Raw genomic sequence first — 16,511 nt, forward strand, 5'->3', positions numbered from 1 at the left:
TCATAAATCAGTTAATAAAATGAAAAAAGAAAATGAGTTGAAAAATAATGAGTTATTAGCATTATATGATGGTTCACTCACATCTATACGGTCGACGTAACCTATCTGGAAGGTAATACATTCTAGATTAGGTGAGCTCCGTAACAGACAGAATATACCTGGAAGCTCACGTTCTTGAAAACCTGTGTTGAATGTCAAGTGGGCAAGATTTAGCATCTGCCACGGAAGCTCGTAGCTCACGAAGTCGTCTAAGGATAGAACCTGCATAAAAATGCGTTAGGTTTGAAGAACTTGTACATTAAATTTATGTATAGAAATTACTCTAGAATTCATATAATTAAGGAAAAATTTAGTTGTGTCAACCTAAGCAATAGTTAATATGGATTGCTCCCTAAGATAATTTTCTAGGATGGAAAATCATATACAAGTCTTGCCTAGTACATGAAGTTAGAGTGAAGAGAAACATCCAATGGGTCTCCATGTTCTTGAAAGAGGTCAAGACTATATATCATTTGTTCTTCAATTACTCTCATCGATGTTTATGTTTTATTTTTTCCCTATGTGATTACTTAGCTAGTATGTTTCTCAGTATAATTTTTAATAATGTGGTGGAGTTTCATGCTCTTATACATGTTTTCTAAGCCTGTTTGGTTAGACTGTGAACTTACAAATAAAATTCTCTCCTTACTATGGAGAGCTCAAGAGCTTATTCATGGATTCCAATTAGAGTACTTTTCATCATGTTTTTCGAGAGGGAAATTCTGTTGAGGTTTCTCTTTCAAACACAGGGTTCTAGATCTAGATGTTCTGGTGTGTTTCTGTGTGCCTTGGAGTTGCCTTTGCAAATAAAGAAGCCTTGGTTGGTGATCTTTTGGGTCTCCTGAGACTTTGATATATTTATGTAGTCTCTAGGGGGTATCTTTCCCTTACCTTTGTACAGTAATTTTTTCAATTTATTTCTCTTTCTTGCCCATCTAGTTATATATAGATTTGTGTGTGTGTGTGTGTGTGTGTGTGTGTGTGCTTGTGTGTGTCCCTTTTCTTTGTATATTTTTTTTCTTACTTTAATCCAGGTTCTTGGTTAGCTATGTATTGTTCATTTATCAAATTTAAAAGCTAATTAAGCAGGCATTCCACATTTAATTAATCCAAGTAAAATCAAATAAAATGATAGCTAATGATATTTAAAGATAGCATACCTTGACAAGATAATTACATAATGTTAAGCTTTTCACGCCTCTAAGACACCAAAGAAATCCAATCGCTGTTGAAGTGCTAGTGAGTGTGTATTGGGGCGTAAAATCCAAATGAACCTCGGCCAGGCTTTGTAAGTCTATCAGTTGAAAAGTCGACACCATACGTCCATAGTATTCCAAATAGAGAAGTTTTGGGGCTGAAAGCACGATTCCAAGCAATAGTGGCATACAATCCCTTATAATCAATCTCTTAAGATTCAAGCTTTGGAGATGAAATCTTGAGTTTTCTTTGAAGTTGACAGCCTTCTAAACTCAAGACCTCCAGAAGCGGACAGTTCATAAGCATGTCCTGAACCAATCCTTCTGTGATATGTACCCGTTTTAAAAATAGGCTTGTAAGCGCCATATAACTCCGGAATTTAAAATAATCTACACGGCAGAATGACAAGCCCAAAAACCTCAAAGACTGGTTCTCATAAAGTGAAATGGGAACTTTAAATTGTGGTTCGTAAACAATATGAAAGGCCTGTAGTGGTTCTTCGTCCGAAAAATCTAGTTTTAATTCTTTTACCTTTCTTGATGTTGCGAACTGGATCCACTCTTCGATCACTGGATCGTACTCAGGTTTATAAGAAATCTTAACACTGAACCAAAAAAGCTCGGGCTGGTGGAAGCGAGGTAGGGTCCTGTTGATATATGCAATGAGATTCCTTCTTCCAATCCTCCTTTCCTCTGAAGCGGCGATGTTCAGTTCATGGTTTTTTATTATCCTCACTAGTTTGTGTTCGATGAAATTTTTCATCGAATTCTATGATTTTACAATGCAGCCAGAGATCTCTCCAACACCTCGACATCGAACAAAGTCTCACAGTGTCTATGAGCGGTAAGAATGAGATTATGAGAATCATCAGGGCTTCAGGGAGTTGAGAGATCATATCCATTGCCTTGGTTGAACTGAAACTGCAGAAATGGAGTTGAGAGAGGCAGAGAGAAGAAGAAGAAGAAACTTGTTAATGGTTGGTGAGTTGGAATTTAGACAAAATTTTACAGGTGGACACTTATTCCTTATATCCAGTCTTGTACAGCTTAGGGTTTAATTGCAGTGGATTCTCTCAACGATTTGAGAGGCCCATACATTTCATGTAACCTATATTTTCTGTCGTATGAACTAGATGTCCGGAGTTGTCCTTAAAAAGTTGGTGAGAAACCCGATGGGCTTGAAAAAGAAACTTGATCATATACAAGCAGGAAGAGGATTAAAACTATACTCCAACAACTTAGATCTTGCCAGTTAGATATCAAAGAATCTTCTTTACTGAAGCGTAATGAGAAATCCATGCAGCTAGATCTGAGGTGTGGGAGTGGCATTTTACCCTTCTCCTTACTGTATATGATCCCGACTCAATTAAAAGGAAATACATGCTCTATTAAGTGCATAAATTGTCAAGTAGTGGATTCCTTACTTAGTAAGATTTCAAATCTTACGAAGGTTGATTAGGCCCACATGGATTACCACACACACACACATATATATATAGGGTCCCGTTCGCTGGTTAACGGTTTGGCAAACTTTTTGACAAATTTATATGGGCCGTTGGATATAACGCGATCTAACGGACGAGAATAAAATTAACAGCTGATCTGCGTTAAGTTATAACTATAACTTTATTTACAGCGCAATCCCTTACTTTCTTAATATTTAGTGCCTCCTCCTTCTTCTGTAAAAACATAAACGAAATAACAAAGAGTTCGTCTCTCTCGTTGAAACCCTCCTCCCTCTTGACCCTCTCTCATTCTCTCTCACTCTTGCTGACCACCCTGTTCGAACGGTTTTGCAACAACCTCGCTGCAACTATCTTCATCTCGACCTCGCTACAGCTACAAAAGCTTCTCCATCTCTCACTGCAACTCCTTCTCAATGAAGACAGATACTCTCTCTCTCTCTCTCTCTCTCTCTCTCTCTCTCTATCACTCTTTTATATTAATTTGATTTCCGAAATAATTTTTTTGGATTAATTTGATTTTCGATTTGATGAAGACAAAAAAAATCTGTAATTATTTAGGGTTTTTTATTATTTTGGAATTGGTTGTGGTTTGTTGAAAATGATTGTTACTTACTACTACTTAATGCTCACAAACACTTACATTACTTGAGGTTCTGAAATAATAAGAAAAATATATCAGAAATCACTTAGAATGCCCTTCAATGGAACTATTGGACTTGCTTGAGTTTTAAGGAGAAGACTTCACCATCAATTATCCAGGTTATTTATTTATTTTATTTTATTATATCTTAAATTTCTCCAAAAAAGCTGAACTGAACTGAAGGCATGAAGCTTTGTTTTTTTGCTGGGTTTTTTCTTTTTTTATTTTATTTTATATTTTATAGAAGAGAAGAATTTGGTGATGGCACTTGTTCAAATTTGCAGTTCAAGTTTGTGGATTTCTGGAAACAGAAGAAAAAGAAGAAGTGATATAAAAATAAGAGGTGTTGCCTCCTCAGAGGATTTGAAAAAGGTGAAGTTGGGAGAGTCTAACTTGAAGGTCACAAAGCTTGGGATTGGAGCTTAGTCATGGGGTGACACCTCTAGAACAACTTTGAATGGGATGGTAATTAATGGTCCTTTGCTTATGTTTTTTTTAAATATTGTACCAAAATACATAATCTCATGTCAATTGTTCTTAATTTTGTTTTTTTTTTTTTTTTTTTTTCAGTGGATAGAGGACATTAAAATAAAAATAAATGTTTTTTTCCCTTTGTAACTGGGTAACAAATTATTGAATTAGGCAGATGCAAAAATGGGGTGTCTACAGATAGAAAATGTAAATGGGAAGTTTACTCTTAAATCAACATGGAATGTGATAAGAGGTCATGATGTAGAGGTTATGTGGTACAAAGTTCTTTGAAATAAGTTGGGAATACCTCGACATTCTTTTATAGCTTGGTTGGCGTTGCATCGAAGTTTGCTTATAGTTGAAAACTTAGTAAAAATAGGTTTAGTGATGGTCTCTAGATGTGTTTTGTGCTGTATTGATGGGGAGGAGAATGAACACTTGTTTTTTAAATGTAGATACAGTAGAGATTGCTGGAAAAGTGTGCTGAATTAGGCTACGATTGTGAGAGAATCAGTGGGAAGTTTAAAAGATGAAATTGGGTACATTGGGAGTTATTCCTTATCTACGATCCTAAGCCTAATGCTATGCTGTACTGTGTATCATATATGACGCGAACGTAATCGTCGTATTTTTTATGAAACATAGTTGAATGGGCAACAACTTAATCATTTTATCATGGCGGATGTGTGTGGTAGGTCTGACGGTTTGAAGACAGCAAATTCTGAAATGCTGAAGTTGATTCAGGTATGGGGCTGTAATGGAATGCTTAAAGACAAAAAAAGTCATGTTTGTCATTAGATCTCTCGTCCAATGGGAATTATCAAGTTCAATACTGATGGGTCTCTATCAGAAATAGAGATTGGATTCGATTTTATTGCAGGGAATAATACATGAGAATTGATTACAACTGGTATGGGGAGATTGATTTACACGGAGATTATAGTGGTTGAAATGGAAGTGATTTTCCAAGGGGTTCAACACCTTAGAATGAAAGGATTATTGGATATAATTGTGTCTTCAAATTCGTTAATGGCTGTTAAATGTATTAAAGATGAATGGACTACACCTTGGAAGTTAACTAGCCTAGTAAGAGCCATTAGAAGTGAAATGCGAGGGTTTAACTCAGCTACGATAGAGTTTAGTTGGCAAGAATCAAATAAAGCAACTAATTGGTTAGCAAGAAGGGGAATTCTAAATGTGCAATTATGTCTTTTCGATTATTTAAATGTTCCTGTGGATTTGTATCACATCCTCATGGAGGACCTCAATGTTTGTTTTTTTTGGCGTTAGCAGCTTTTAATAAATCAGGGTGGGGCCCTTTATAGCCTCACCTTACCGATCAAAAAAAAAAAAAAAGTAAACAATTCCACACAAATCCGGACCAAGGGCCTTATTAAGAGGGGATTGGAAAGCAACAAATTTGATTTCCTCTTTAGAAACTGGACTTGATAAAAATTTAAATTGATCCAAAAGAAAATCTATTTTTAAATGGAATAGCAGGACAAGGGACATTAGAAAAGGAAGAAAATAACCTTTGGAAATAATCAATAGCAAAGTCCCCAATACGATTTGAATTCTCCTTTGGAGCTGTACAACATCCTCTTGGAGGCTTTGAATCTTTGTTATTTTCTAAATTAGTAGCTTTTAATTTAAGGGTGGGGCCCTCTATAACCTCAGCTTACCGATCAAAAAACAAAACATCTGAGGAAGATAAGGCACATCTCCAGATCTTTTTCCTGTGTATCTTGAAGAAAAGATCGATGGTTTTGTGCCCTTGCCATGTTAGCCACGTACACAAAACCGCGTGCATTCATCACGACTCAATAAACAAACACACAAAACAAGACTTCATCAACCACAATCACCATACATCCCAGCATCCGACATTCACCATTTCCCACTGATCAATCTATACACACTATCTATTGTTAAGGAAGTCTCAGTTCCTTCCCAACCTTCAAGGATATGATCTCATGAGTTTTATCAAAGCCAAAACCATGTTGCCATGGTATCGAAACCCGACAGTGACACTGATTTGATGATCAATAGGATCGCAAACTTGTTCATACTTGATCGAGTGCTTGGCAATCAGAGGGCATCCACCCCGCCTCTATTGTAGAAGAGAAACTTCTCTAAGACATTTGATTCTAAATTCTCTGAAGAACTGAATTTTCTTTCTACAAAAGAAACCTAAATGCAATTTTCTATGAAGTAGGGTGATCTTGGATCATAAAAAGAAAAAAATAATAAATATTGAATAAAGAAAGGAAGGAGGTCCCAAATTAGAAATCATTGAATTATTTCCAGTTTGTTGATTATTATCATTGTTTGTCATGACAATTTTTGCAAGAATAAAATATGGTCACAGAAAAACTACCATTAACATCAGAACTATCATTAATATCATAACACACTAGAGTCTAGCCTACAAAACATAAATATAATGAGCAGGGATCAATCTTCTTGTAAACTAGAATTTGCATTATTAAACCAAACAGGTGTTGAATCTTTAATTAATGCTGACTTTATATATTTATTCAGGGTTGTGTGGGTACAGAAACAAGTCATCAATTTCAAGTTTCTACTAATATTGCAATATAGACCTTCTATTTTGCATCCAAGAACTTACATAAAACAAAATCACTAACTTATCAATATGATAAAATGGGAAAATCTACGTATGTAATAAGAGGTAAATTCTAAGTGAAAACGAACTGTTCAATATTGTATCTTGCATGAACATTTAAGTCAAAAAGAAACTATTTTATTTGTTATCATCAACGATGACATTATCTAAAATACCATTGTCACAATAGAAAAACATACTGCACAACTTGCTTTGCTACAGTCTTCCCATAGTTATACAATATTAAGAAATTTCTTTATGAAGTTTATGCAATTTCTCATATAGTGTAAATAGATTCAGAATTGGTTGTCACGTCGTACCACAATCATGATCATCATAGAGAGATTAAAAGATTGAGGTTTGTTCCCGGCTTGCATGAATTCATTAATTCATGAATTCTTTCATTCTATTTCCTTGTGTTTATTTTTTCGATTGTAACACAAGAATTTCTGAAACATATACAAAACGACAATGTAATAACGAAGGAATAAATCAGAAAAATATCGATGATACTGCATAAAAAGCAAATAACAAAATAAGCTTATGTAGGAACTAATTAATAAAAGAAAAGCATGAACATCTAATACCACCATCTTGAAATACCAGTCAAGTTTCTTTCATATTGGAAAGTAGGGTCCAAAATTAAACTTCATTTTAGGGAATAGTCTTTCTACCATTCCATGTTGCTTAACATCTAAATAGCATAATAAAGAAGCTAATAATTAAGAGATTATGTGGTGTACACTATTTCCACATTTGGTGATGCGCACTGAAATTTTGCCAGATTCTCGGATGCCGATGGGATTAGGGTTGAGACATGGCTTGGGATAGTGAGAATCACTTTCTGTAAAACACTCGCATGTTCAATCAAGAACCCCAGCAGATCCATCTGCTGAAGGCTTCCTATAAATCCCTCAAGTTTTACTGTCCTTAGGTGATCAAATGCAAACTTTGGCAGTACCCGACATCTCTTGGGCTGTATTTCCAATTCAGAATATGGAGGCAGTACCTAAGTAATTAAGATAAAAATCATAAATCAGTTAATAAAATTAAAAAAGAAAATGAGTGGAAAAATAATGAGTTATTAGCATTATATGATGGTTCACTCACATCTATACGGTCGACGTAACCTATCTGGAAGGTAATACATTCTAGATTAGGTGAGCTCCGTAATAGACGGAATATGCCTGGAAGCTCACGTTCTTGAAAACCTGTCTTGAATGTCAAGTGGGCAAGATATAGCATCTGCCACGGAAGCTCGTAGCTCACGAAGTCGTCTAAGGATAGAACCTACATAAAAATGCGTTAGGTATGAAGAACTTGTACATTAAATTTATGTATAGAAATTACTCAAGAATTCATATAATTAAGGAAAAAATTTAGTTGTGTCAACCTAAGCAATAGTTAATATTGATTGCTCCGTAAGATAATTTTCTAAGATGAAAAATCATATACAAGTGTAGACACCTCATTTTTACATCTGCCTAATTCGACAATTCGTCATTCGGTTAACGTGAATTCCTAATGATGATCGCGAAGAACTCGAAGGCTTGTGAGTACTATCCTTGATTCCCTCAATTTTCAATCTTTTCATCTCCCCTACTCGTTACAACTTGACATAGAAATTTACGTACGCTTAGGATCTCTACACCTTACACCCGATTTAACAAGCATGTACGTTTAGGTTCGCTACACAGTTCGATAACCTAGAAACCTCGCTACGCTAGACAAACATGACTTTGAAACTTAGAAATAATCACGTCGGGACTGAAAGAAACTTCACGTTAAAATTCATAAAAATATACAAAAATCGACAAAATGACGAAAATACCCTCATAAATTTTGGACCTCCGAAAGACTTCGAAAATACCTCTATTGCACTCAGATCATGATTTCAAGTCTAACGAGACCCAAATCGACGAAAATGGAGAAATTTATGAAAAATCATAAAAATGATCGAAATGCCCCTCAACATCCAAACTCAACTTAGAGATCTCGATCCTTAAGAAAATATAATAAAAATTAAAATCAAATTAAAAATTAAATAATTGAAACTTAAAATTTAATTTAAAATTAAACAATTAAAATCTAATTCAAAATTGAACAATTAAACTTAAAATTAAATAATTAAAACTTAAAATTAAATAATTAAAATCTAATTCAAAATTAAACAATTAAAACTTAAAATTAAATAATTAAAACTTAAAATTAAATAATTAAAATCTAATTCAAAATTAAACAATTAAAAATCTAATCTAATTCAAAATCAAATGATTAAAATTAAAAATCAAAATAAAATCGACGAACGAATTAAAATTGAAATCAGAGACCAAATAAATTGAAAGCAAAACTCAACCAAAAATTCAAATCGATCGACAAAACTAATAAATCAAATGGTCGATTAAAACTCAAACTAAAAATTGAAATCAAATTTAAACCAATAAAAATTGAAATCAAAATTAAACCAATAAAATTTAAAACAAATTTTTTAAATCAAAACAACCAAAATCAACCAATCAAGACATAAGTATCAAAGAATTAACAAACTACGAGTAGCGTGGGATCACCCCACCATCATTCTCCTAAAAGGGAATCAAAAACAAGAGAAGAAAAATACGTGTTAATTGAAAAAAAAAAAAAAGGAGAAAGAAAATAAAAAAGAAATTAGAAAAAGAAAAAAAACGAAAACAGAAACTGATTTTCTATAAAAAGGAGGACGTCTCCTTCTTCTTCTGAGTCTCTCATCTTCGGCTAGACTTCTTCATCTTCTCTTCACAGACGTCTTCAACTCTTTTCCTTCGACCTTCTCTCTCTCACAGCTCTCTCTCTCTCTCTCTCTTGGACGTACAGACCAGTTGCCTAGCTCCTCTCCACGTCCTTTCCTTGACTGCAACGCACCCCTCCACGGCCATCATCTCCCTTGCTGCAACGCCCCCACTTTGTTGCAACGTCCCAACCCTTCTATCAGCCCTCAATACAGCCCCCTCTTTCTCACGTTCTGCACAGCCTTCAACACAGCCCCTGCTCTTGCACGTTCCAACCTTCAACAGCCCCTTTACCTTCTTCTTTGGTTGAATCTGTCACACCTGCTGTATTTTGTCCATTACAGCACCTACAACGCTCAGGCCTTCATCTCTCTCTCACTACTGTAGCCCATATCTTCATCATCACCTCTATCCAAAACTACAACCTTTCTGCCCAGCCCCCTCTTCGATTCATGGCCCCAATATTTAACACCCAGCAGCCTCTCTCTTTCTCTCTGTAAGAAAAAAAGAACGTCATTCTCTCTTTGCCTGCAGTACCTCTTCGTATCTGCTTATATCTCCACAGTTACAGCGCGTACAAGTCCTCGAGTTATATCTGAAGGAGCCGACTCTACTGTTTCATCTTATAGGTAATTTATTTTATTTTATTATTATTATTTTTTTTTTTTGGTTATCTGTTTTCTTCATTTTCCCCTTCATCCTTCATGGCGTGTTGTGTATCTCTCTCTCTTTTTTACATGCTAAAACTTGCCTCCATATTGAAGTTCCATGTTGATTTGTGGTGTCGTGATCATCATGAAGTTTTGTATGAGACAGATTTCTTGTGATGCCATGGGATGATTTTATTACGCTTTTCATACGTGTTCTTAGTTTTTGTGTTTATTTTGTTGCATATCGATAGAGAAAATCTGCCCCTTTTATTTTTTATTATCTATCTCCGTATATCGTTAGGATTAAGAGAGTGATTTTCTTTTTTTATTTATTTTGAGTAGTTTTTATTTTGTTTTAGTAGGATTAGGAACATTTGAGTAGTTTTATTTTTTTTGTTTTGCATTAATAGGATTAGGAAAATTTCTCTTATAATTTTTTCTGTTTTTCCCCCTTATTTATCTATGCGTTAAGTCCTTCTTTTTGCATATTGATAGGTTAGGAGAGAATTTTTGTGCCCCCTCTTGTTTAATTATTTTTATTTTTTTCATTTTATTATTTTTGCATGTTAGAAGGATTAAAGGATTTTTTTTTTCATCATGATCATTATGCTCAACTTGGATTTACACAATTTGTGATGATGTTTGAGTACTCTGTTTTATTTTGAGATTTTTTCGTGTGATCAGTGTACCTCTTTGCTCGATAGATATGCATGTTGTTGAGTGATAGCTATTTTGACCAAATCGAGAGTTATGTGTGCATGCTCTTTTGGTTATTTTAAGGATATAGAATTTTTCCCATGGATTTTCCTTCAAATTTGAAAATTTTATGTAATGATATATATCAATCTCCAATTTGGTAAGTACGATAATTTAAATTTTTTGTTATTTGGTAAATTTCCAATTGGGTGATTCTTGACAAATCCATGAGCTTCTAATTTGGGACTTCATTATTCATATAATTATTCCTTTTGGAAATTATTTATGGACCATTGGAAAACTCATATTTGGAAACTTTCTAATATGGGATTGCGTAGTGTTCTATTTTGAGAGAACATATATCACAAATTTTTAATTTAGAAATCTCATATTTTAGCAATTTCCTAATTTAAGCAGGTTCTGCATTTTTGTATTTGGAAGGTTCATATTCATATAGAAATTTGAGAGTTTCAAATTTAGAAACTTACATTTTTGGAATATTCTATTTTAAAAAATGTATCTTTTTAAATTTTTAATTTGGGGAATTCAACATATATCTCCTGAATTCTAATTTAGGAAATTTCGCGTTCCTAATTTGGAAACATTATAAGTCCCAATTTGGCAAGTTTCTATTTGTAATCTTCCCATTTAGAATATTCTCATGAGTTTCTATTTTGGACAGTTTGGGAAATGCTTGCATGTGGAATTTCTTAGTTGATTTCAGATCATGGAGTTAATTAGGGCATTTTCAAACCCTTCCATATCTTATGGAATTCAAAGAATGATCATGTGATAATTGGGACAATTTTAGCCATATGATTTGTTTGGCAAATCCAACATAAATTGATGATGATGATTGGACTGTGACCTTGACTGTAGTCTTTATATGTTGACCATAGGATGATTTTGGATTGTAGTAGAGACCGATCATCTTGATCAGGCGGGTTCGGTGCCTAAGACCTTTTGAAACCCATAATCTGACCCCTTACCCATCTCTTTGATCCGTGAATCGACCCATATCCATTTGGAGTTATGGTTCCTAGACCTAAACTAGGTGGCGACTCCCATTTTTCAAAAGTCCCTCATTTAATAAATCGGACCCTTATCCACTATTTAGTGAGAATGGGTCGAGGCGATTTCAACAAGTCTTGTCTAGTACATGAAGTTAGAGTGAAGAGAAACATCCAATTGGTCTCCATGTTCTTGAAAGAGGTCAAGACTATATATATCATTTGTTCTTCAATTACTCTAGTCGATGTTTATGTATTATTTTTTCCCTATGTGATTACTTAGCTAGTATGTTTCTCGGTATAATTTTTAATAATGTGGTGGAGTTTCATGCTCTTATACATGTTTTCTAAGCCTATTTGGTTAGACTATGGACTTACAAATAAGATTCTTTCCTTACTATGGAGAGCTCAAGAGCTTATTCATGGATTCCAATTGCAGTACTTTTCATCATGTTTTTCGAGAGGGAAATTCTGTTGTGGTTTCTCTTTCAAACACATGGTTCTAGATCTAGATGTTCCAGTGTGTTTCAGTGTGCCTTGGAGTTGCCTTTGTCCAATAAAGAAGCCTTGGTTGGTTATCTTTTGGGTCTCCTGAGACTTTGATATATTTATGTAGTCTCTAGGGGGTATCTTCCCCTTACCTTTGTTCATAAATTTTTTCAATTTATAATTCTCTTTCTTGCCCATCTAGTTATATATACATTTGTGTGTGTGTGTGCTTGTGTGTGTCCCTTTTCTTTGTACATTTGTTTTTTCTCACTTTAATCCAGTTTCTTCGTTAGCAATGTATTGTTCATTTATCAAATTTAAAAGCTAATTAACCAGGCATTCCAGATTTAATTAATCCATGTAAATCAAATAAAATGATGGCTAATGATATTTAAAGATAGCATACCTTGACAAGATAATTACATAATGTCAAGCTTTTCACGCCTCTAAGACACCAAAGAAATCCAATCGCCGTTGAAGTGCTAGTGAGTGTGTATTGGGGCGTAAAATCCAAATGAACCTCGGCCAGGCTTTGTAAGTCTATCAGTTGAAAGGTCGACACCATACGTCCATAGTACTCAAAATAGAGAAGTTTTGGGGCTGAAAGCACGATTCCAAGGAATAGTGGCATACAATCCCTTATAATCAATCTCTTAAGATTCAAGCTTGGAGATGAAATCTTGAGTTGTCTTTGAAGTTGACAGCCCTCTAAACTCAAGACCTCCAGAAGCGGACAGTTCATAAGCATGTCCTGAACCAATCCTTCTGTGATATGTACCCGTTTTAAAAATAGGCTTGTAAGCGCCATATAACTCCGGAATTTAAAATAGTCTACACGGCAGAATGACAAGCCCAAAACCCTCAAAGACTGGTTCTCATAAAGTGAAATGGGAACTTTAAATTGTGGTTCATAAACAATACGAAAGGCCTGTAGTGGTTCTTCGTCGGAAAAATCTAGATTTAATTCTTTTACCTTTCTTGATGTTGCAAACTTGATCCACTCTTGGATCACTGGATCGTACTCAGGCTTATAACAAATCTTAACACTGAACCGAAAAAGCTCGGGCTGGTGGAAGCGAGGTAGGGTCCTGTTGATATATGCAATGAGATTCCTTCTTCCCATCATCCTTACCTCTGAAGCGGCCATGTTCAGTCCGAGGTTTTTGAGTATCCTCACTACTTCAGGGTCGACGAAATATTTTTCATCGAATTCTATGATTTTACAATACAGCCAGAGATCTCTCCAGCACCTCGACATCGAACAAAGTCTCACAGTGTCTATGAGCGGTAAGAATGAGATTATTAGAATCATCAGAGCTTCAGGGAGTTGAGAGATCATATCCATTGCTTTGGTTGAACTGAAACTGCAGAAATGGGCTTGAGAGAGCGAGAGAGAAGAAGAAACTTGTTAATGGTTGGCGAGTTGGAATTTAGACAAAATTTTACAGGTGGACACATATTCCTTATATCCAGCCTTGTACAGCTTAGGGTTTAATTGCAGTGGATTCTCTCAAAGATTTGAGAGTCTCATACATTTCATGTAACCTATATTTTCTGTGGTATGAACTAGATTTCAGGAGTCTTCCTTAAAAAGTTGGTGAGAAACCCTATGGGCTTGAAAAAGAAAGATGATCATATACAACCAGGAAGAGGATTAAAACTATACTCCAACAACTCATATCTTGCCACTTAGATATCAAAGAATCTTCTTTACTGAAGCATAATGAGAAATCCATGTTGCTAGATCTGAGGTGTGGGAGTGGCATTTTTACACTTCTCCTCGGTGTATATGATCCGGGCTCACTTTAAAGAGTAATAAATGCTCTATTAAGTGCATAAATTGTCTTCAAGTGTAATATTTAGTAAGATTTCAAATCTTTCAAAGGTTGATTAGTCCCACATGTATTGCCACATTTTAAATATACATAAGGAAATTCTCAACACCCTACACTTTACCCTACGCTTTATTAAACGTGTTTTGTCTTACATGAATTAGAAGTTTTGGAATGGGCTGATTTTTGGTGAGGAGGATCTTTTAATCGTGGACCGTCCATTTTTTGTAAACCATTTTTTATGAGGTTAGAAGTTTTGGAATGGGCTGATTTTTGGTGAGGATGATCTCCTCACCATAGAGATCATCCTCACCAAAAATCAGCATATTCCAAAACTTCTAACCCATGTAGGACAAAACATGTTTGGTAAAGCGTAGGGTGGTGAACGGGACCCATATATATGTTTGAATTTTATCCAAGGTGTTGAAATAGGATGGCTATCCAACTCTCGAAACTTAAATTTAAAATTTACCAGTTAAAATAGGATTCCATCCTTTACAAGACCTCTGGCATTAAATCATGGTTTTGGATGTTAAGATGTGAGCTCACAACCCTTAGTATAATTTGAAATCTTACTTAACTAGTCAAGCTAAGACTGACTCAAATTTTAAACATGGATTTCATTCAATTTTTTTCTTTTATAATATATATATATATATATATATATGAAGACATTATAATGCAATGGTAAATCATTATCATTCACACAATGCTTACCCCAAATCTAAAGGGAGGAGGGACTTCTTGTTAACAAATTTGGGTTTCAAGCTTTTTAATAAACTTCAAGTTGCCACATTTTTGTGACATAGTAAAATTCAAGTCACTTAAACCGCCTCGACCAAATTTACAATCGATGAGATCGATAGACGAATTTACTTTTACTTGTGTATATATATGATCAATTTTCATTGATCATGAGATGCGATCAATGAACAATAAGATATCATATTAGGTCCTCAAAATATATTGTTGGTTGACTATTTTTTGTGGCATATCGATAATTATAATAAGAAAGAATCCAATATTATTTTCATGGACGATTAAATCACATAGAGATACACCGTCAACATTAGAGTATTAATTGAAGAAGGACGAGTTTAATTAGAATTTTGTGGGTTAGAAGATGATGTTGCGGATCTAGAGTTGGTGGCTATTGCTGTAGCTCTGAAGTTTGAAAATAGAAATAAATTTTCACAACTTCTTCTATCATAGAATTCTCTAGATCTACGCAATATTTTCATTAGCGGAGAGTTTGAGTCTTCTTGGAGGTATGCCTTAACAGTCTTGGAGATAAAGATCTTAGTGGCATTGTTTCATTCTTGCGCTTTTGAATTCTTTTGGAGGAGGCAAATAGGGTGATGGATTTTCTAACTTGCTTAGGAGCTTATAAAAAGAATTTTATATCATTGAGTACAAATCTGTTCTTAAGAGCTTGCTAAAATTATTCTAGACTATGTATCCTGTAACTATGTTCGCCAGTAATTTTGTCAAATAAAAGGGTGGGGTACCTCCCATTGCTTACTGATAAATAATCCAATGTAGATACTTTATAGTTGGTTCTCATCCTCCTTGAACACGTTATATTAGAAAGTTGTAATCAAAATTTAAATCCATTCTTGTAACTCACTTTATTTCATTCACTTCTCAACTCAATGGGATTCATTTTATTAATTTGGTATCCGCAATGTCAAGCTTAGAAATTCAGACAAGGTACACATTCTCTCATTTTGATATCGACTATAATCTTAGTTTTAGCTTCGAAAAATATATGGTAAAAAGAGATACATCTGACAATAAGGATAACAATTTTAGTTCAAATAGATTTTGAATTTTTACGAAAAAATGATGTATAATGGTGGCTTTGGCTCCAAATGAATTCTTGGATACCTACAGTCAGGAAACAATAAGCTTGAAGCAATCCATTGAAATTTCTATAAAACGATGTGAGACGAAATCTCGTGTTATATTTGATGAAGGCAATTTGAGTTGCATTGATGTTGGAATTGCCTAATACCACATGCTCACAATCTATTGTTGGAATTACTTAACCAACAAGATGGACTTGAGGATTGGATACTAAAATAAAAAAATAAAAAAATTATTCTTTTCGTGGCAAAACGTTAAGGCCAAATGATTTTAATATTCAAATGGCTTCAATTCTTACTCCTAGACTTTATAAAGAAGAAGATACAAGGTTGTTACATATAGAACTCAACAATATTAAGAAGAATTTTGCACATTTGATGTTCTTTTTCATTTCCTAAGTAACAAACTAATAGCCTGTAAAACATTTAAAAACGAAAGAAAATTTTACATTCTTAATATACAACCATCACATTCAAATAGGTTCGACGTGCATCCATGAGATACTTCTAGTCATTATGGGTGTACATCGTTAAAATTGGAAAATATTATGTCCTGCTTAATTAGAATATTTATTGATCAGTGCCCCTCAAGAATCTAATATGTATAATAAATCAAAATCCCTACAACAAAGGTATCTCAAATATCACATGAATCTATTTAACTTGATCTCTTGATACCAAACATGTGAGGAAGTTAAGGCACCATTTTCATACACCTATGATGAACTTTTAGATCTGGTACTGCAACCGTAATTACCTTCTCAGA

At 34.4% G+C, this 16,511-nt stretch overlaps 1 protein-coding gene across 1 annotated transcript; it reads right to left on the minus strand.

Moving 5' to 3' along the window:
• Positions 1-6,989: 6,989 nt before the first annotated feature.
• On the minus strand, positions 6,990-13,466 carry LOC147387256 (putative F-box protein At3g29830). Its single transcript, XM_086421580.1, has 3 exons — positions 12,455-13,466; positions 7,549-7,728; positions 6,990-7,447 (listed from the first exon to the last, which is right to left on the minus strand). Exons 1-3 carry the CDS (start codon positions 13,391-13,393, stop codon positions 7,169-7,171), a joined length of 1,398 nt encoding a protein of 465 aa, XP_086277706.1. The 5' UTR covers positions 13,394-13,466; the 3' UTR covers positions 6,990-7,168.
• Positions 13,467-16,511: the final 3,045 nt, after the last annotated feature.

Source organism: Akebia trifoliata, chromosome 13, assembly GCF_017979445.1.
Source record: "Akebia trifoliata isolate Shusen 1 chromosome 13, ASM1797944v1, whole genome shotgun sequence".
Lineage (NCBI taxonomy): Eukaryota > Viridiplantae > Streptophyta > Magnoliopsida > Ranunculales > Lardizabalaceae > Akebia > Akebia trifoliata.

Excerpts from the sequence above, each read along its gene's own strand:
- LOC147387256 (XM_086421580.1), bottom strand. The coding sequence starts at position 13,393 with ATGGATATGATCTCTCAACTCCCTGAAGCTCTGATGATTCTAATAATC. Across the intron at positions 7,729-12,454 it reads TATGTAATTATCTTGTCAAG|GTTCTATCCTTAGACGACTT; the intron begins GTATGCTATCTT and ends ATTTTTATGTAG. Across the intron at positions 7,448-7,548 it reads GTTACGTCGACCGTATAGAT|GTACTGCCTCCATATTCTGA; the intron begins GTGAGTGAACCA and ends TTAATTACTTAG.